The 21,297-nt window shown below is 55.5% G+C and overlaps 1 protein-coding gene across 1 annotated transcript; it reads right to left on the reverse strand.

Moving 5' to 3' along the window:
- Positions 1-413: 413 nt before the first annotated feature.
- GLTP (glycolipid transfer protein) lies at positions 414-19,974 on the reverse strand. The gene is made up of 5 exons (XM_004478434.5): positions 19,762-19,974; positions 6,701-6,759; positions 5,648-5,781; positions 3,142-3,292; positions 414-1,573 (listed from the first exon to the last, which is right to left on the reverse strand). The coding sequence occupies exons 1-5, from the start codon at positions 19,862-19,864 to the stop codon at positions 1,391-1,393; spliced, it is 630 nt and encodes a 209-aa protein (XP_004478491.1). The 5' UTR covers positions 19,865-19,974; the 3' UTR covers positions 414-1,390.
- Positions 19,975-21,297: the final 1,323 nt, after the last annotated feature.

The raw sequence follows: 21,297 nt of genomic DNA on the forward strand, positions 1-21,297 counted from the left end.
CAACCCCGCCTCCTCCCGCCTCCGCTCTTCCAGGGGGGCTCAGGGCAAGCCCTGATTCGGTAAGCAGCAGCCCGCGCCAGCGAGAAAATGCAAATGACCGTGAGTGGCAGGTTGGGGATCAATGGGGACTGACGCAGAGTGGACACAGTTGTCGCCCCCCCATCTCCCGCCCCTCTCCAGCCAAGGGGGCAGTTGCCTCTCAGTTCCTGCCAGGCAGCCTGATTTTCCCAAAGAAGCTGGAAATCTAATTTTCATGTGAAATTTCCCAATTTTTCAATGTGGCAACCAGTTCTATTTTTTTTTTTTAAACCATGGAGGCCAGAAAATAGGTCCTTGACTGGATTTGGCATAAGGGTCCCCAGCTGTAACCTCTGTTCCAGGAAAACAAAGAGTAAAAGGATCAAAATAGCATGTAGATGTGATTCCAAAATAGAGATTTCTTTATTAACGATTATTAAATTTCTGCATAAAAATCACCAATTGTTCCTCATTGGGCTTTTAAACACACATCAATTCTTTGGGGTTGCTTTGTTGGCCCCGGCAAGCTTAAAAAGACAGCTCTTTTTAGTGCCAGGGACAACAGTTAAGGCAGAGAGGCGTGCTCTTGGGTCCCAGCAGCTGGAGAGAACACTCGTGTTAGGCGGCTTCTGAGGTCGGAGAAGCTGTCCCTGAAGAAAAGAGTTAGGCAGGAGAATGCAAAGACAGTCATCTGCGGCCAATTACATGAGCCGGATAGCTTTAAAATGAATGCCCCTTGGTCATCAAAGACTTGCTGGTTGGTTTCAGCATAAAAAATAAACTAAAACAAAAAACAAACAAAACTGACAAAGGACAATACGAGCAAGGTCTCGAACAGCACTGTGAGCTGGGCTGCACAAACCACAGGAAAACACATACTGATTTGTTTTTTTTGTGTGTGTGTGTGTTGTTTAATCCCACACCAGGGGCCCTGCATAATTTCAAATCAAACTCACCATGGTCCTTAAAATATGCAAAACGTCATTCCGGCAGATTCTCATAAGGACATGTGCTTATTTTTAAATTCCCCTGGAGTCATGCTCCGTGTGTGTGTGTGTGGGGGGGGAACAAAAACAAAAAACCCTGGGACTGGATTTATTAGAAACATTCATGGGTTTTTACCACACTGAAATGAGGGCAAAAAGTCAGTCTGTGCTGTTGTGAAATTCGAAGGCGATTCAGAAGTGGGACAGTTCTTTATTGCTCCTTTAGAATAGACTGAAAAGACGACTTTTAAAAGACCGAGGCCGTCCCCTGCTGTCCTGGCCGTGCCCCGGGCAGCTCTGGGGACGTGGGCCGGGGGTGGCCGGCGGCTCGATTCACAGTGATCCGGGTCTGCCTGCTTCCGGGAGCGGCCGGGCAGTGCTGCCGGCTACACCTTGTAGCTGAGCTCGGCGTTCATCTTGGTGTACATCTCGTAGATGACATCGATGGTGGCCGTGTAGTTGACCAGGAAGAGGCGGACCTTCTCCAGGCACTCCTCCTCCGTCACGTTCTGCCCCTTGGAGAGCGCCTTCAGGAAGTCGGACTTGTAGGGGGCTGCGTACAGCGCGGCCTTGGGACGGGCGAGAGGTGGGCACAGCGTGAGGGGGCGCCGAGGCTCCGGCCAGGCACGCCGGGGCTCTGGGAGGGGAAGTCCCCATGGTCGTGCTGGCCCAGGGGACTGCGCTAGTCACGGTGTTGGGAGGGAAAGGAAAAGGGGGGTGTGGCTGCCCTCCTACCCCCACGAGGGACAGCACGGAGGACACCAGCTTTGGGGATCAGACAGACCTGGGTTCAAATTCCAGCTTGTGCCGCCGACTAGCTGTGGGCCTTGAGCAAGTTATTTAGCCTCTCTGAGCCTCAGTTTCCTCATCTGTAAAATGGGGATAATAATGGTTCCCACCCAATCGAGTTGCTCTTGTGAGGACTGAACGAGGTTGTGCAAAAATGCTCAGCCCAGCGCCAGGCACACAGTAGGTGCTCAGGGGCAGGTGAACCTCTTCCCTCTGGGTTCCTGCTCTGGAAAAGGGGAACTGTTCCTCTGGAAAGCCCCAGATCTGTGCAGGGGAGGCACCTGCTAACCCATGCTGTGAGGTCTCCTGTCCTTAGGGGAGTGCTGGTGCTCTGCCTTTCAGGGCTGCCCTGACCCTCAAAAAGTGCAGCGTTTCAGAATTCACAGGAATTTCAGAGCCGGAAGGAGAAAGAGGCAACCAGATTAAAAGCTTAGGCTACGAGCCTGATAACGTGGGAAATGATCAACGATGATGAAGAGGGTAATGGCTTCGGTTTTCTGAGCACAAACCCGGGGCCAAGCACTTTACGCAGAGGCCCTTGGGGGCCGGGCCTACTTGACACCCATTCTGAAGGTGAGAACCGGAGGCTGAGGGAGGGAGAATCCCAGCCCGTGTATCTTACTGTGTGACCTCGATGTGCTACCACTGAGGCGGGGAGCCAGGGCTTTGCGGGGTCCAGCCCCGCCCGCCCCTGCCGGGGTGGGTGGCCCACAGGCGGCCGTGCTTCCCGCCACGTGACCGGGCCCCGTGGCTCCCGACCCAGCCGGCCTGGGAGCCAGCCGCGGGGCAGGTGCAGGCCTGTCAGACCCCAGTTCTCTGGGGAGCAGGGCTGGGCAGGCGGCGGGGACTGCAGGGGAAGGGGGGGGGCCGGGCCAAGCTGGGCGAGCTGGGGCGGGGGCGAGGGGAGTGGGCAGCGAGGGGCGCGGTGGCCGGGGGCCACTGCGGGGCACTCGAGGGCTGCCCGAGGCTCCCGCGTGGCCCCCGCTGGCCAGGCTGGTGCTGAGCCCCGCTGCCAGGGGCGCTGACAACGTCACCCCAACGCACACGGGCCGGTGCGCTTTCAGCAGACACCCTGGGCGAGTCCCAGGCCGGCTCCAAGGGGCGAAGGGGGCCTGAGGCCTGGAGAGTTGGCTCAGCCCCCCCGGCCAGGGCCCCACGGGGCAGACCTGGGTGACACCCGCCACGGCCCAGGAGGAGCCCCGCAGCACCCCGGCTGCACCCCGGTAGACAGGGGCCCTTTCCTCGGCCGGGTGGGCAAAGGCGGGTCCTGAGAGGTCAGAGCTCAGGGCAGGGGTGGAAAAAGCCGGGGGCTGGCCTTCCCGGGCCTCAAGGGGTCGCCCTGGCTCACCTGGAAGATCTTCTGCACGATCCAGCCGTGGTACTTCTTGAGCGCCATCTCGTAGGCCTTGGTGGCGTTGACGCGGATGTGGTTGGGGTGGTTCTCGTCCCGCTCCCCATCACAGATGCTCTGGAGGAACACCTGGATGAAGCGGAGGCCCCTGGGCCAGGGCGGATGAGAAAGAAGACGCTCGTGAGCCCTGGGACATCTGAATGAAGCAGCTACTGGGTGCCAGGACCGTGCCCACACGAAGCGGGAGGTCCGCCCTAACTGTGATCCTTCGGCTCTGCTCACGGGTCATATGCTCAGTCTGCTCAGTCCAGCACCTGCCCCCTCCCAGCACCTTCTCTCCTGGACACTGCGAACATGGCAGCAGTCCCTGCCGGGCTGGCGCTGGCACTGCCTCGTCCGCTTCCTCCGGGCCCAGCACGTGGGCAGCCGGCGGAGCTCACGGACGGAAGCCAGTCCCGGCCGGCGCAGGGCTCGGGCTCTGAGTCCGTGGACGCTGCCGAGCCCAATTGGGGCCGTGGGCTCCCTGCAGCCCTCGGCTCGCCCTACGCCTGCTCCCTGCTCGAGGCCACGAGACGCCCGCTGCCCCAGGCCAAGGCCTGAGCGCTGCCACCTGACCTGCTCCCCGGAGGACGCCCCAGGGCCCGCCTGCTGGAGGCCGGACGGAGCCGGGGGCACGCCTGGCTCCGTGCCTGAGCCTCTTCCTGACAGACAGGGCAGGCAGCTGCGCAGGGCAGTCCCTAAAGCGTGCTGGGGGTGCGCATCACGGCCCACCACCCCTGACCCCCACGGCCTCACCCCCAGGAAGCCGAGCCTCCCTGCTCCGCTCCACCAAGAGCATGTGTGCGCAGGTGGGCGTGTGTGGTGTGTGCATGTAGGGCATGCATGTGTGGCTTGTACATGCATCTGTGCACACGTGTGTGTACTGGGTGTGTGCATGTGTGCAAAGTGTTTGTGCATGTGGCATGTGTGCAAGTGAGGTTCATAGGAGTCTGTGTGGTGACATGTGGCATACACATGTGTGCCTGTGGTATGTGGGGTGTGTGGAGGTGTGGTGTGCATGCATGCGTACTGTGTGATAAGGTATGTGCACAGGGAGTGTGTGGGGTGTGTTGTGTGTGCACCTGGGGTGCATGGGGGTGTGCTTGGTGAGGTACAGTGTGTGTGCATGTGGCAAGCATGGGTGTATGTGTGTGCACATATAGTGTGGTGAGGTGTGGTGTGTGTACACGTGGTGTGCATGGGAGTGTGTGTAGTGTGTGCATGTGTGTGGTGTGTGTGAGCACGGGGTGTGAGTGAGGTGTGGTGTGTAGTGTGTGTGTGGTGTGTGCACACGGTGTGTGCTGAGGTGTGGTGTGTAGTATGTGCAGTGTGGTGTGTGTGTGCATGGAGTGTGTGTGCTGAGGTGTGGTGAGTAGTATGTGCAGGGTGGTGTGTGGTGAGGTGTGGTGTGGGAGCAGGTGCTCGCGTGTGCAGTGGCTGTCCGTGGCCCGGCTTGGGGAGCAAGGGGTGGCCAGTGCCTGAGCCCCCTCCCGGCCCCAGCCCGGGCCCCAGGGAAAAGGCCACCAGCTGGCAAGAGCCGTGGGCAGAGAGTCGGGGTTTCTCTGGAGCTCTCAGGGGCTGCGGCGTTTGCAGAGCTAAGGGGAATTCTGCAGCCGGCAGGGGCTGTGAGGTCGGCGTGCAGGTTGCCTCGTCCCTCTGAGCCTCAGTGGCCTCATCTGTAGGATGCGCACACCCGTGTGTGGCCAGGTGTTTGCTAGGAGGCCAGTGTGATGGCTGTAGCAGCGTGTTCTGTGACAGACAGTCTGGATTCAAAATTCCACTCAGGGTGCCCCTTCCCCAAGCCCACAGGACGCTTCGTGGAAACTAAAGTGCTTTCGGTGAGAGGCTGGGGAGCTATGGGAATGGTATTTGGGAACTCTGTACTTTCTGCATGATTTTTCTGTAAATCTACAACTGCTCTGAAATTTTTTTAAAGCACTCCCTTTACTGCATTACTGGCAATAAACTGTCCTAATATATAAGCCCACCACGTGTATGGGATGACTGGCCCTTAGACAGGACTGCTCTGTGCAGTGCACAACCTGCACAACTGTACTTGGCCACTCAGTTCTAGCTCCACTCCTTTGACCTGGGGAGGTGACGTGGCCTCTAGAGGCCCCAGTGGCCTCTGCGAGGTGGGGATGGTCACGCGCCTGACTCACAGTGGGTGAAACGTGATCAGGCATTTGGAGAGCTTGGTACAACACCCAGGATGGACTATGTGCTCACAAAACACTTGCTATGCCTCAACGGGACTGGAATGAAGAAGTGCGGCACAGGGGGCGAGCCTCAGCTCTTGGGGTGCCTTCTCAGCCCTAATTAGGAAGGGCACCTGCTCTGCAGGAGACGCGGGAGCTTTCCTCCAGCAGGGCCGACGCCGGGGGGCAGGGGCTGGGTTTGGACCTCCCTGCTCTCCGTGTGGGGCCCCCGTGCCTGCAGACACCCCACCCCACGGGCCCGTCACCTTTTCAGCCACATCAGCGCCAGCGTGGCCCCCACTTTGGGCCACTCTGCTCCGTACATCTCTTTCTCCACCTCCAGGATGTTCTGCAGGGTCCGGAACTTGGCCGGGTTGGTGTCGTACACTGCCTTGATTTTCTGAAAGGGAGCACAGGGGTCGCCCCTTGGAAAAGCTGCTCCCCACAGGTGGCCAGCCCCGCATGCCGGGGCGGGGGGCCCGCCCTGCCAGGCCCTCCTCCCTCTGCCGGCGCCCACCCCGCGCCAGGACGTGCATAGTGCTCTGTGCACCGCCTGATTTGCTCTCGCGGCCTTCCTGGTGTGGCTCGGTCATCATCGCAATTTATGGGTGAGGCACCTGAGGCTCAGGGAGGTAAGGGACGTGGTCCAGGTCGCACGGCCGGACCGGGGAGGGGCCGGGATTCCAGCCTGGGCTGGCTCCAGAGCCTGTGACCTCCAGCCACCACCGACGTGGCCTCGGCTGCAAGTATCTGAAGTTTTGCTTTTGCGGACAAGTGGAATTAAGCTTTCAGGATTCAACCGTGTCTGGGAACAAAGCCTCCTGGGTTGGAGCCAGGCAGGGGGGATCTGAATCTACTTCCTGCAGGACCTTCAGGGAGCCCGCCGACCTGAGTCTCCGCTTCCTCATCTCGAGAGGTGGATGACAGGACCAGCCTCCAAGGGCTGCTGCAGACGGAGGCGACAGGCTGCGCGGCCCGGCCCCAGGGACCCAGGGTGGGTCCTCTCGGCGAGGGCGCCTGTGGCTGGGGGATGAAGGGACCTGTGGAGCTGGGGGCGCACGTCTCATTTGGCGGGAGGCAGGGGGAAGAACCGGTGGGGTCCTTCTCCGGGGCAGCCCTATGGCCTGCGGTCCCCGGCAGGCCGTGCCCACGGGGCTCGAGCGTGAAGAAGGGCCGAGAAGCTCGAGCCCGTGTCGGGTGGGCTCGGGGCCACGCCGGCTCCCAGGTCTCCTCCCCGTCCTCGGGCTGGGGAGCCGGTGGCAGGGAGCAGGGAGCTGACGCCCCCCAGGGGACCTGGCGCGCTGGGGCCGGATACGCACCGTGATGTTGCCACTTATGTCCGCCTTGATGGGTGTGAACACAGGGGACCCGAAGCAATCTGGGGACAAAAGGAGAAGATTTAAGTTCCCAGCAAGGGCGATGGTCGGCGTCTCCAAGGACCATGGAGGCCGGGAGGGGGAGGCGTGAGGGACGGGCCCTCGATGGGCGTTTGGGGGAGGCAGAGCTGTTCATAGGTTCTGTGGGCATTTGAGGTGTGCTGGGCTCCAGGGGAAACCAGTCTCTTTTACCGCAGGACTTGTCAGAGCTTCTTAAGATACAACTGGAAACAACCCGAATGTCACCAGCTGGTGAATGGATAAAAAGAAGTCGGTATGTCTGTACACTGGACTATTGCCCGGCCATGAAAAGGAATTGCATTTTGACCCATGCCACAACATGGAAGAATCCTGAAAGCGTTATGCTGAGTGAAATAAGCCAGACAGACAAGAGCAAGATCGCATGATTGCACTTACATGAAGTATCTTAGAATCAGCAAATTCATAGAGGTAGAAGGGAGAGTAGAGGTCACCAGGCTATGGGGAGGGGGAAAAGGGGTGGCTGCTTAATGGGTACAGAGCTTCTATTTTGGGTGATGAAAAAGTTTTAGTGGAGGGTGGTGATGGTAGTACGACACTGGCAAAGTAATCAATGCCACTGAACTGTACACTTAAAAATGGTTAGAATGGCAAGTTTTATGTTAAATATGTTCCTAAAATAAAAAATAAATGCAACTGGAGAACCTAAGCACGAACCCCGTTTGCCCACAGCACCCTTTAGCCCAGGGCGGGGCGGCCCAATAGAGCCGCGTGCGCTGACGGGACATTCCTTCTGTCCTGCCCCAAATGGTGGCCGCCCTGAGCTCCTGAAGCGCGGCCAGTGTGAACAGCCTGTCGTTTTGTCCAGTTTTCTTCAGCTGACCCGGCCTCATGTGGCGTAGCACAGCCCTGGGGCGCGGGGTAGAGCCGGCGGTCCCAGGCCCTTCTCGACGGCAAGGCGGCCATCGCCAGGGAGGCGCCGGCGCGAGCAGGTGAGGCGTCTTCTCCGGTGGGAGGGGGGCTGGGTTTCCTGACCACCCTGGACGGGTCCCTTCCCTCCCCCTTCACCAGCTTATGAAGAACTGAACGTTTCCATAAGAGCTGGAAGGAACGGTCTGCAGGGGGCCTGGCCGCGTCCTGGGGACTGAAGGTCAGGGCCGAGGCCGACGGGGAGGCAGGATGAACCCGGGCTGGGTCCCGGCTCTGCCCAGCCCTCCGAGCCTCAGCTGCCCTGGCTGGCACACGGGTGCCACGGCATTGCTTGAGGTGGTCCGATGCCAGGGCGCACATTTTGCTCACCTCTGAATTCTTAACTGGAGGCATTTTCCTTCCATGGTGGTGCCTCTTACAAGTGCGGATGCCTTTGGGAGGGTGCACTGGGGACCTCAGAAGGGCCTGGTGGCGCCTGCAGACCACTGTCCCCGTGAGCAGCCTCCCTCCCTCCGCTGTGACTCCCCTGCAGGCCGCCAGGAGGACAAGGGCCATCGCCATGCTGAGTGCCTTCCCAAGGACCGGTGGAGCAGAGACTCAGGCGTAGCCAGGTCTCTCCTGTGCAGGTTCAGCTTGGACTTTGTCCTCAGGGCCTGAAGACAGACAACTGCTTTTCCAACACTTTCTCACTCCCTCCTCGCTGAGTCCAGGAGAGGGGGGCCTGCCAGGCCTGGTGCCTGATCCAGGGCCAGGGGACGGAGACACCAGGGCAGGTACGAGCCTGGAGGAGGCCAACATCCGTGCCAGCTTCCCCTCGCCCGCGAGACCTCAGTGGGCACCAGCTGCCCCCTCGGGCTGGAGGGCCGGGGGAAGGGGCATGTGGAGGCCAGTCCCAGCCTAGGTGACCCAGCACACCTGGCCGGCCATCTGGCATGCCCGAATCGTAGCTGTCATAGGAGGAGCATTGGAGAAACAGCTTTAGGTACCCCATAGCCTTGTTAAGAAGGTGGGCTGGGGATGATCACGTGGGAATCCAGGCCCAGCCACTCCCCGGCTGAGCAAGCCCCCTCACCTCTGCATGCCTGCGTTTCCCCACATGTCAATTGGGGCAGAAATAGTACTTATTCCAAAGAGAGGCACAGGAAACTACACATGGTAGAATCAAGGTGGTGGGTGTATGAGTATTTGCTGTGAAATTCTTTTAACTTTGCTGTATGTTTGAACATTTTCATACTAAAACGTTGGGGAAAATAATGTGTTTTTTTTCTGCTCACAAAAGTCAAATTCTTCTTTCTACTTTTTCTTCAAGTCTTTTCACTTTTAGAGCAATTACAGTTACACGTATAACATTTTGTTTACTGTCCAACTCCCCCACCGGACTTGAGCTCCAAGAGGGAGGGGCCAGGCCACTCTGGCTCCCTGCTGTGCCCCCAGCACCCAGCACTGTAGGTGACTGGGTGACACCTGTGGAGCGGGTGAATGAATGGACCGTGGGAAACAGAAGCTCTGGGTATATTTCCTGCCAGACTCCCCCCGCCCCCCCCCCCCGAGCTCTTTCATCACCCAGATCAACCCAGTGCACTGCTTTAAGCACCCGCCCAACTGAGATGGCAGGCGACAGGCAAGAGAGCTTGGAACTCCATGTCCCTGGGAACCAGGGATCCTCCTCGGCCCTCCTTGGTGGGGTTGCTGGGAGGTGAGAAGGCCACCTGTGCACGCTCCCAGCACCGCGTGCTCGAAGCCCTGCCGGTGACAACATCGCCACCACGGGCTGACTCTCAGGAAAGGTCCTCAAATGGAGAAGGTATGGAGCCAGGGCTTGCTGCCACCTGTGGGCAGTTTATTATGACTTGGGCTGTTCCACCTGCATTTCAAGATGCCGAAAAATGTGACTAGGCTTCCTTGGCTCTGCAAGGGCTGGCGTGGGGTTCTGAGCGGCCCCGCCCCGGCGGCAGGGAGAAAGGCCTTTTGTTTTGTGCTCCCCTGATGCTGCACTCGCGGGTCACGGGGCTGCGTGGTCAGCGGGAGCGGGGCCCCAACAGCGGCCGTCATTGTGAGTCGCGGCTGCCTCCCAGGGCCGGAGCTTCTGCTCGGCCTGCAGTAATGGGGTGCCCAGGGCGCACTTCCCGAGCTGCGGGTGGAGCAGAAGCAGAGAGGAGGGGCAAGGCAGGGACCTGGAAACAAACCCGGGATCTGCTTCCGTGCCGCCCAGAAGGGGTCTTTGGCAGGAAAGGCATCTCTGCGTGCATTGCCCTGTGCTGGTACACGTGCTCGTGGAAGCTGGTTTGGGAGAATCAGGAAATGGGGTGGTTGTGATTAGTGGAGAAGTGGTGTAGCCTCTGGAGTCAGAATGACGGTGATAGGACTTCAGACAAGAGACCTTCACTGCTCTCGGCTCAGGTTGCTCCCTTGCACAGCCCAATGGGCTACGCAAGCAGAAGCGCTCGGCCGCAGGTGCTGCGGGGCTGATGCCTGTTTTAACACGGCCCATGGAAAGAGCTGGGCTTTTGGCTGTCGTTGGTGCAGTCTTCGGACGCCAGGCCCAGAGAAGCTGGGTGACTTGCCCACGTCCTACGGTGAGAACCTGGAACCCTGGCGCAATTCCAAAGCCAAGGTTCGTTTCACTATGCCTTCATCTTTTTTTTTTCTAGAATTTCCATCTGTTTGTGTGAACTCAGTGAAAATGACAGGAAACCCAGAAGATGATTTCAATCTCTAAGCACACTGCAGCCTTGCATTATAATAGTTTAAACTCTAGCCTGGCCCTGCTCCAGAGAGTTCAGCATGTTTCTAACATATTATCCAGCCTTACCTTTCCTACAGAATGCAGCCCTGCCCTTAATTACCTTTCTTGTTTTACCAGTTTTGCAGTTACCCCCGACTTCTTTCTTTTCCTGTTGTTGTCAGCAAACAGGCTCTTCTTTAAAATGCCACCCAGAACCTGTCTGCCAGCAGGGAGGGAGGGGGCTGGCAGGGTTCCATAATTCATCGTACCTCTGGGAAGAAATGAACCTCATTTTTAAAAAAGAAAAATCAGATAGAATCCCACCATCCTACTTTATAGAACTAACTTAAATGGGCACAGATTCTAAACAAAATAAAGCCTTGGTTACTTGGAATGCCTGGCAAATGCCCTCTTCTGTTTAACGGAGAAGTTTTTTTAAGCATGCCACACAACTCCAAATGCATCAGGAAAAAGACCAAAAAATGTGATGAAAAGAAATAGAAGCCTCCTATATGGTACAGGGGGTTGATGCCACTACCAGTAAACACAAACAACAAACTGGGGAAAACTGTGTAACAAATATCTCACACAAAAGGCTAATATTCCTAATATATAAAAAGTTCTGAAGAATCAAGAAAAAAGAACCTTTTGAAACAATGGGCAATTCACAGAAGAAATGAAGATGCTCAATCTCTAATAAAAAGATAAGAGGGGAATGGATGTAGCTCAAGTAGTTGAGCACCTGCTTCCTATGTATGAGGTCCCGGGTTTGATCTCCGGTACCTCCTAAAAACAAACAAACATAAGAAAAAACCAACTCTCACTGGGGAGCGGATGCAGCTCAGTGGTTGAGTGCCTGCTTCCCATGGACGAGGTCCTGGGGTCAATCCCTGGAACCTCCTAAAAGAAAAAGAAAATTGAAATGGTGAAATGTTTTCTAGCTATCACATATTCTGAATGCACCAAGCCATCCATAATTCTCTAAACAGGGCCATCATTAACAGTCTTAGCTATGAGAGAGGTGTGGCCCAGTCACGCCACAGGCCCCCTCGACCCTTCACTAAACGGCCCTAGATGACACGTCTTAAGGTTTTTAGGGCAACTTTATGTCGTTTTTAAAAAAAGTCCCCTTGATGGTTGACGGTCACGTCTTCCTTTTTTTCTCTGCAGTGCTTTGGTTCTGCTCGACTTGGAAAACAGCTGCATTACCTGCAAAAGGAGAGGAAGTGGGCACCTGGCAAGATTTTGGGGGCAGGGCCTCTGTAGCAGTCTCCGGCTTCCTGCCTGGGTCTCTGTCACCGTTCAGACGGGGGCGATGGCCCAGAGAGCAGAACTGCCCACAAGCTAGCAGTCACCACACGTCCACCATGCGGATTTCGACTCGTTTCCTCTTTTCTGGCCTCCCCAGAGTTGGAGGGCACCTGTCTTGGTGCTCTGAGCAGGACCACAGCACATATTTGGAGGTTTTCTTCCAAGATGCCCCTCCATGCCTGCCTCTCCGCTCGACCGCCTCTTACAACAGGCTGCGTCCCCACGTGGGCAAGGCAACTAAATCACACACACCCCCTTCCTCATTTCATTTCAGGAATCATTTTCATTCAAGAACAAAAAACAGTCTGCTTTTAAGATGAGCAGCTTTGCTTTCAGCCTGTGCGATGTGTAACAGAACATCTAAACCAACCCCTAAGTACTTATTTCCCAAAAGTCAGGACAGGATGCCGGCAGGGCAATGCCAGGCTGCTGGGGAGGTTACTGTTTCAAATGCAATTTTTTTTTCCATAGCCAGATAATAAAGTTCAGTTGCTAAAAATATGGGGCAGATGCACTTTATGGGTCCTGGGTTACAAGGCTCATAATGGGAGGCACTTAAATTACAGCCGATGGAGATGAATCATTTATTAATCCACAGCCCCGTGGGCCTATTTGGAAGGCAAAGAGCCCTGAGAATACCCACCTTCCTAAAACCAGATTACACTCTAAACGTCACCAACTAAAGAGGAAAGAAAGAATGCTTAAAAACCATTCACAGGAAGCAGGTTTGGCTCAACTAATACAGCGTCCGCCTACCACATGGGAGGTCCAGGGTTCAAACCCAGGGCCTCCTGACCCATGTGATGAGCTGGCCCCCGCGCAGTGCTGATGTGTGCAAGGAGTGCCGTGCCATTCAAGGGTGCCCCCAAATAAGGGCGCCCCACGTGCAAGGAGTGTGCCCCATAAGGAGAGCCGCTCCGTGTGAAAGAAAGTGCAGCCAGCCCAGGAATGGCGCTGCATACATGGAGAGATGACGCAACAAAGAGAGACACAGATTCCGGGTGCCGCTGACAAGAATGCAAGCAGACACAGAAGAACACACAGCGAATGGACACAGAGAGCAGACAAGTGGGGGGGGGTGGTGAAGGGGAGAGAAATAAATAAATAACATAAATAAATCTTTAAAAAAACAAAATGAACAAACAAAAAACCATGCACCATGACACTCCCATTACATGCCAACTGTTTTTGTTTGACCCCAATCGCCCTCTTTGGCAAAACTCAGCTTTGAATTGGGAATGCAGTTGGAAAAATTATTTCTCTTCCTTGTAAGTCAGTTGAGCTCTTGAAGCTTCAGTTTTCACATGTGCAGAATGAGGCTAATCTCATAAGGTTGAAGCGAGGCTTAAATGAGATTGCATAAATAAAGGGCTTAGTGCAGTTTCCAACAGAGCGTAAGTGCCCAAGGAAAAAGAAGGTGGTGTCGTGTACGTGTATCATTATTATAAATTATGGTGTTGTCATCATCTTTCCCAACAGGTAAAACTTTTCTTTGGAGAGGAAATTCAGAAAACGATTCCAATGACTAAGAAATCAAAAAAGAAGGAGAGTAGGATATGGGGGAAAGGATTGATTTGGGGAAAATTATTGATAGATTTGGGTAAAATTAGTAGAAATCTCCCAATCTTAATAGAAGGGCTTCAAAAGTATTCCAGACCATTGAAAAGGAGATCTCAGAAGGAATGCCATAAGGAACTGGAAGGGAAAAGCAACGCACGGGCATGGCGAGGCGTGGGTTGGCTTCCTGCCGCCAGGGCAGAAAGTAGAGGTTTTCCAGGACCCGGAGAGGGCTGAGGAGCTGCGATGACTTTTGAAACTCCATGGGACAATTGAAAAGGCCCTGAGACAAGTTACACTGTAAGAATGTAACAGAAGGAGTCAACATCCACTCAGGCCATTTTAAAACAGACACAATGACACATCACACTGGAATTGGACGTTTCAGGTTCTAATCAGCTCCATCAGCAGATTGAAATGAGAACATCCTCGTGCCAGCCCAGAGCTTCCCTTTCCAGATAAGCCAGGAAGGGGCGTCTCTACCCTGAAGACCCCCAGGTGCTGAAGCCTGCTGCCTGGGTGGTCCCGACCCCTCCTGCTGCAGGGCCCAACCCGCTTTAAAGCCAGGCTGGGCCACTTTCTGGCTGCGTGACCCAGTCCAGTCCCTTCCTCTAGCTGAGCCTCAGTTTCCTCTTCTGTAAAAATGGCACCACTTCCTCCCAATTCAAAAGGTCGCGTTCAATGCTCCGCCCACGACCAGCACTCAAAATCGGGTATGTTAGCTATGACCTGGGTCAAGCACTCTTTCATCCTCCTGCGACTTGACAGTACCCTTACCCAGGACTGTTTGGACAGTCCTGCCCCAGCACTGCTCCCCCAAGCAGCTGTCCACAGACCAGCCAGGCACGGAGGGCTAGCGAGCTGGCGGGCGACACGGAGGAACACGGGCGCGTCCCTCCTGCTCAAGTCTATTCCGTCCAGCAGCAGAGGCCAGACCTTAGCCCTGACCTCAGGGCTGGACTTCTCTGAACACACAAGGGAATCTAATCACCATCTCCAGGACAGAGCAGGAGGCGGAGCTGCCCTGTGCTGGCCTTCGGATGTTATAACGAGGGGGCTGGAACAATTCTCAGGCTTACCCAGCCCGGCGGCTGGCTTCGGGCCTGGGCAGTCTGTCACCAAGACCAGAGGCGGCTTCTAAAGGCTGGAGGCCGTGTGTTGTGGACACGCAAAGGTGGGGTACGCAGGTATGGAGAGCCAACATCACTTGGTAAGAGCTTCTCCACTGACCCTCCCAGAAGGCCCCAGCATCCTGCTCTACAGTTGGGGATACAGGCTCAGAGAAGGGATGTCACTTGCCCACGGACACACAGCCTCGGCACTGTAAAGCCAGGAGTCGAGCTCAGGCTGGCTCAGCTTGACACCAAGCTCACAGCTCTTTGCACTCCTCTGTACTCAAGTGTTTAGAGTGTGGGCTTCAGAGGACCAGTTCAAAGTGTCCCACCTGAGCCTCCAAAGCAGCCAGCACACCAGGGTGCCAGGCAGATTGACGGGGTAAGACAGGCCCCCCCACCAAGTGCTACTTGGGTCCAGTGCAGAGCAGCTGAGACCACAAGCGTGCCACACCCACACAGCACCAGGCACGTAGCAGGTGCTCCCAAATGCTAGCGGGTGCTTGCTTATTCCTTCCAAGTCCACTTCCAAGATATGACAGTTGTGTGTAGGCAGTTTCAAAATGCTGAAAACCCTTGCAGAGATGTGATCACTGCTTGCTGCAGTGCGGGAACTCTTCCCTTAAAGACATGAGGGGGGAAGGGGATGTGGCTCAAGCAAACCGGGCTCCCGTCTACCATATAGGAGGTCCAGGGTTCGATGCCCAGGGCCTCCTGGTGAAGGCAAGCTGGCCTGTGTGACGAGTTAGGCCACGTGGAGTGCTGGCCTGTGCAGAGTACTGCCCCGCGCAGGAGTGCTGCCCTGTACAGGAGTGCTGGCCCACACGGAGAGCTGGTGCAGCAAGATGACGCAACAAGAGACACAGAGGGGAGACAATAAGAGACCGAGCAGACCAGGAAGCTGAGGTGGCGCAAGATAATTGTTACCTCTCTCCCACTCTGGAAGGTCCCAGGATTGGTTCCGAGAGCCACCCAAGGAGCATACAAGCAGACACAGAAGAACACACAGCAAATGGACACAGAGAGCAGACAATGGAGGGAGAGGGGAGAAATAAACAAACAAACAAACAAATAAATAGACAAGAGGGGTCTCCTCATGTCATCCCAAGGCCCTGGGGTGGGTGGGGCTGGTTCCCACTAAAGGAAAAGCTGATCCAGGTGGGGCTTTTCCACAGGATGGCTTCCAGGCCCCAGGTATTCTAGTTTGCATTCAAAATAAACAGGAGCTGCGGCCTCCCGGCTGGGCAGGGGCTGCCGGTTACCAGGCACACACCTCAGAGGAAACCTGCTTATCTGGCCGCCCTGGTGCCAGCAGAGCCGCTGATTTCCTCAGCTGCCAAGCAGGCCTACTCCACTGGGTGTCTCCTCCTCTACGGGATAGGGAGCCAGGAGGGCAGGCAGGCACAACAGAAAGGGCACCGCAGAAGGAGTCCAGTGGCCCAAGCTCTATTCTGGCTCAGTTGGTCACTCCCTTGCTGTGTGACCCTGGGCAAGTCACCTAACCTCTCCGGGCCGTGTTTTCTTTGGCTGTAAAACAAGAAGATAAGTAAGTGCTTCTGGGTTGCCACTGGCCCCTAAAATAGGGTGCGTGGGGGGGCAAGCACTGAACCAAAGGTGATGGAAAGCCAGTCTAAATGGCTCAATCTAGGACTATTTAACAAGTGCCAGAGCATTTGATACTGATGACTATGCTTATGAGCCTGTGTGCCTGAAATTGCAACTAGGCCTGGAGCTGCAGGGTGCCTAAGAGTTACCTCCTGAGAGCCTCCTTGTTGCTTAGAGCCACTCGGAAAGCCTACAGCACGGATTTCAAGGTGGAGTAATAGGGAGCCACTGAGGCTTCTAGGCACGGAGTGACAAGGCTAAATGACATCTAAACACCACTCCCCAACCCCCCAAGGTAAATGCTCTGAAGCACCGGCATAATTGACATAAAAAATGAAAGAGCAGAGCTCATGGAAGTCAGACTCGCAAACTGATCAGTCAGATGGGAGATCCTATTACTGGGTCAAAGTAGAGAAAGAAAGATGGACAAAAGGCTGACCTCTAAGCAGACATGGTAAAAACTTGAGAAATTCCACTAGAGATGAAGAGGAAGGGCTAGCCCAAGATGTGGAGGCTGCCCTGTAGCCAACACCCCAGTGACGCAGAAAGAACTGGCATCCACATCCTCCAAGTCCAACCAGCTCTGTTTACACACAGCACTGACAAAGGTTTAGAAAACGTGGCTGCTCGAATATGTTAAAGGCCTTCATACTTTTTGACCCAGCAATTCCACTTCTTAAAGTGGGAAGTAACCAAAGGAGTGTGCAAAGAAATACGTTAACTGCAGTAGGACCAAAAGTGAGAAGCAATGTGAATGTCCAACAGTAGGGGATTGGGTAAATAAATTACAGCCAAATTCAAACACTGGAATTCTAAGCAGCTAGGCTGGCATGGAAAACTGGTCATGCTCTATTGTTGGGTGAAAAAAAGAAAGTTACACATTTCTTAAAAGATAGATATACATGAGTCTGGAAGGAAAATATGGCAAAACGTCAGCAGAGCTCCCCTCTAAAAATAAAAACGCTACCTCAAAAAGTTATGAGAATTAAGTGAGCTAATATACCCAGAGCACTTAGGATATAGGAAATGCTCAAAAAATGACAGAATTTTTTTACGTATCTTTTCTTTTTGCTCAATTTTCCTCCAATGAACAGATCTTTCTTGCAGAATTAAGTATTTAAAAAAATAAAAACAGCTTTCAAGTAATTGGGTGCTTTGTGGGAATACACCAAATGTAAGATGTGGACTAAAGTTAGCAGTAATATTTTGGCGATATTCTTTCATCATTTGTAAAAAATGGCCCACAACAATGCAAGGTGCTGGTGGTGGGGTGATGTATGAGAATCCTGCATGGGATGCATGACTGCTTAGTAAATTCACAACTTCTCTCAAAAAGAAAACCAGGAACAAAAAACCCAGCTTTTGACCCTTTACTATATTTTTATCCAGACGGGTGGCTCTCAGCTGGGAACACGGGAGCTGCTGGAGGGTATGCTCCACATTCTACAAGCCCCTGACCCCAAATGACCAGGCCCAAATGTCAGTAGCACGAGGGCGGTTTGGAATTCTGCCTTTCAGAATTCTTGCCCCCGTGACCCCAGACCAGCTTCCCACACCCCGAGCACCCAGGTGCTCAGGTGCTGACGGCTGCTCTCCGTGATCCCCTGATCCCCGGAGACTCCTCATAAAACCTGCGCCTTCAACCCGAAGTAGCAAGATGGTTCAAAAAGATTAGCACATTTTTTTTTTAAGAGTGCTAAGAATTATCGTTTTTGGCGGGCAGGGTAACCAAAGGGTAGTTAACCCTTTGTGGGCTAATCCCCGTGAGGCACCCATATAAATGGTGCTTCTGTCAACAGATGTGATACCCCACAGTGCAGCTATCCCAGCAGAAACAAGGGTCCTTTGAGACGGGGAAGGGGGAGATGGGGGAGGCGACGCTTTTCAGCCCGGCACCAGAGCCCTGCTGGCTCCAGCTGCTGCCTCTCCCTTCCCTAAAGCAACCAGATAACGTGCTGCCAGCGCAGAACTGGCGGGCAAGCTCGCGAAGTTACGGGAGGGAAAGGCCAGAGCTTAACCCGGGTTCCCCCACCCTGGCGCAGCTGACATTTGTGGCCGGATGAGCCTCTGTTGTGTGTGTGTGGGGTGGCCCTGCGCATTGTAGGATGCTTAACAACCTCCCTGGCCCCCTGGCCTCCTGGCCTCCACCCACAAGGTACCAGGGGTACCTCCACTCACACACTCGCCCAAATTGTGACATTCAAAGATGTCTCCGGACATTGCCAGATGTCCCCAGAGGGGCAAATCAACCCGCGCCCGCCTTCCTAGAGGACCACGGGCTTAGCTTCTGAATCCTCATCCAGGGCAAGCTGCTCCCACCCGCAACATTCACAGAACCAAAGAAGAAACATAGAAAGAACTCTTGTCACAAAAATAAGCAACACCTCCATGCTAAAGCTCTTTTACTCCCAAGCCCCTGCCAGGAGATTTAGTGTTGGTTCAACACCGTGATACTAGGAAAGTTTCGCGCACTCAGCAAGCACCGGTCTGGGTGCTGGGAACACAGCAGCTCTGGCTCTCAGTTTGCTCTCCCAGGCCTGAGAATCAGACAAACCAGAACGTCACATTCATTCAAACACTAAGCCCTCTGCTAGATGAGGGCACAGCACTGGATCCAGGCACTTGCATAGTAACCATTCCCCCCACAGCTAAGACCTCAGTACCTTGCACCCCCCATCTGTTACTGCTGGCAGCTTTCACAGATGGGGACACTGAGGCTCCAGAGGTGGAAGAGGAGAGCTAAGACACAACGCCACATAAACACAGTCAGCCCAGAGCTCCTGCCCAAACTAGGAACAAAGCAAGTGATTCCCTGGGTCCCAAGCCGACTCTGCCTAAATCAATCTTTAAGGTTCTGCCAGTTTAGGGGTTTTGGACTGCCCGGGGGGGCTGGGGGCTTCCTGCAAGGCCACCAAGCCAAACAGCAGGGCAGGGCTCAGGGTGGAAGAGAAGAAACCAAAGGCTCAGGTTGCACCTTTTAACCAGGACCTGAAAGGTTAAGGGCAGGGCAGGTGGCACTGTCTTCGGTTTCCCATTTTCCATTCGGGTCTAAACCGGGAGGAGGAGGGGGAGGATGAGCCCCCCCTTCAGCACTTCCCGACCTTTCTGGGCATGGAATATTCCGGGGCGGGGGGAGGGCTTCCTGTTCTAGATCCCAACCTGAGGGAGGGGTTCATGCCTCCTGAATCTGACCTCACCCCACAAAACAGCTCGCTGGGCCCCCACTCCTGTCCAAAATGGAGGAAAAACTTCAGCCAGCCTGCCCTAGAAGGGGGACCTGGAATTTTGCAACTCCATCTTCAACCTCCTCATCCCAGGGCAGGCTTCCTTCCCTGGGAGTGGGTTTGGTTTTTTTAAAATCTGGAATCTGAGGGTAGAAGGGGGAGCACCTGGGGGAGAGGCTAGAGGAGATGGACCAGTAAGGGATGTCTGGGGCAGATGGAAGATTGAGGAAGCACAAGTGGGTGGCGGGTGGTGGGGGGCATCTGGGAGAAGATGAATTGGCATCCCAGGGCTATGGAGGAATGTGGGGTGCAGGGATAGGAACCTGGGGGTGTCCGGAGAAGAAAAGGGAAGATGTGACATGTCCCGGGAAGGGAGGATGTGGGGGTGGCTCCGAGTGGGAAGAAGCTGGGGTGCCTGCAGAAAAAGAGGACGTGAGGCGCCCGGGGAGCGAGGATTTGGGTTGTCCGGGGGAGGGAGGATTTGCGGGTGCTCCGGGGGATTCAGGGGCGTCTGGGGCAACGAGGCCCCGGGCCGCGCGCCGGCTCCCTTCCCCAGCTCACCGAAGAAGGGCGGCAGGTGGGCCACGGCCTCGAGGAAGGGCCCCGTCTCGATCTGCTTGTCCGCGGGCAGCGGCTTCAGGAGATGCTCGGCCAGCAGCGCCATTTCGGGGTCGAGGCCCGCGGTGATGCCCCAGCCGGCGCCGCGGGGGTCCACGCCGGCTCCCGGGCGGCCGCCGTCACCGCCCGGGCCGTCTCCGCCTCCCTCCGCAGGCTCCGGGGACGCCAGCGTCGCCACTTCCGCCCGTCCCGCGCGCGCGTTGCCGAGCGCCCAGCGCCGCCCGCCGGCCGAGCGCCTTAGCGGCCCGCCGCGCCGCCCCGCCCCCGCCCGCCCGCCTGCGCCCAATCCGCGCCCGCCGCCGCGCCCGTCTGCCCAATCCGCGCCCGCCGCCGCGAGCCGCCGCGCCGCCATTGGCTGGGGGGCGGGGCCGGCCGGCCAGGGCGCGGAAGCGCGCGGGTTCGTGCGTCCCTGTCCGCCCAGGTGAGCCGCTCCCAGATGACTCTTCCCGCCCCCGGCTTTGCCCGCCGCCTCTGGCAAGCCCGCTCGGCCCGGGTCCTCGCCTGATGGGGGCGTGGGGCTGCCGGGTCACAGCTCACAAGATACTCATCAGGCCCGGTGACAACCCACCTGGCCACGCTCCTCGGGACACTTCTTTCTCCAAATCCAGAGTCTGTGTTAGGGCCACAGTTCTCTTTAGCTACAACCAGAGGGGACGCTTGATCCTTCAATGACCTTATATCTGCTGGACGCTGCTCAGGTCACCAGCTAACTCAGCCACTGCCAAACTGGACTCCTGTTTCCAAAATCTGGTCTATTCTGATCTCACAAGTCTGCTGTTACCTGTTGGATACTGGCCAGTTTACAATCCAACTCAACCATCCCTTGACTGGGGACTTGTTTCTCCAAACCTAGCCTCACCCCGAGAACTCCTCATCACTGGCTCACGGTTTACCTCAGTCACAACCCACCTAGATGCTTCCATCCTAAACGTCAATGCCCAGCTTATCCAAATATCTAATATGCCGTTGAGAGCCTCTCCTTCATTCCAGAATAAATACTCCTTGCGCCGCCACTATGTGTTATACCCTTTGCTAGGCATTGAGTTGATAAGATGCTGAAAATCCTCCCCTTGTGGATATGATATTCTGATTGGGAAGACAAACAACAAACAAGAAAGTAAGAACAGTTCAGACACTGATAAGTACAAATGAAGAAAATAAAACAGGGTGGAGGGACAGAGGATGCCTGAGGGGGTTGCTGGCTGAAATAGAAGGTAGGGAGTTAGGGACAATACAGAGATGACGTTTGAGCTGAGACCTGAAGAAGTAGGAGATGGCCAGCCAAACTCCAGGGTGGGGGGAGCCTGTACAAAAGCCTTAAGGTGGCAAAGAGCTTGGTGTGTGCAGGGAACCAGGGGGACTGGGGAGGGGATGGGAGTAGAGCAAGTAAGATGAGTGGAGTGGGAGGTCTTGGGCTCAGGAAGTTGGGCAGAGGCTGGATTGTGTTGGGTGGTGGTGGTAAGAGTTTGGATTTTATTC

Source organism: Dasypus novemcinctus, chromosome 19, assembly GCF_030445035.2.
Source record: "Dasypus novemcinctus isolate mDasNov1 chromosome 19, mDasNov1.1.hap2, whole genome shotgun sequence".
Classification (NCBI taxonomy): Eukaryota; Metazoa; Chordata; class Mammalia; order Cingulata; family Dasypodidae; genus Dasypus; species Dasypus novemcinctus.

Coding starts and splice junctions, on each gene's coding strand:
- GLTP (XM_004478434.5), bottom strand. CDS start 19,864: ATGGCGCTGCTGGCCGAGCATCTCCTGAAGCCGCTGCCCGCGGACAAG. Junction 5,782..6,700: donor ACATAAGTGGCAACATCACG/GTGCGTATCCGG, acceptor GCTCCCTTTCAG/AAAATCAAGGCAGTGTACGA. Junction 3,293..5,647: donor GCGCTGATGTGGCTGAAAAG/GTGACGGGCCCG, acceptor GCCCTGGCCCAG/GGGCCTCCGCTTCATCCAGG.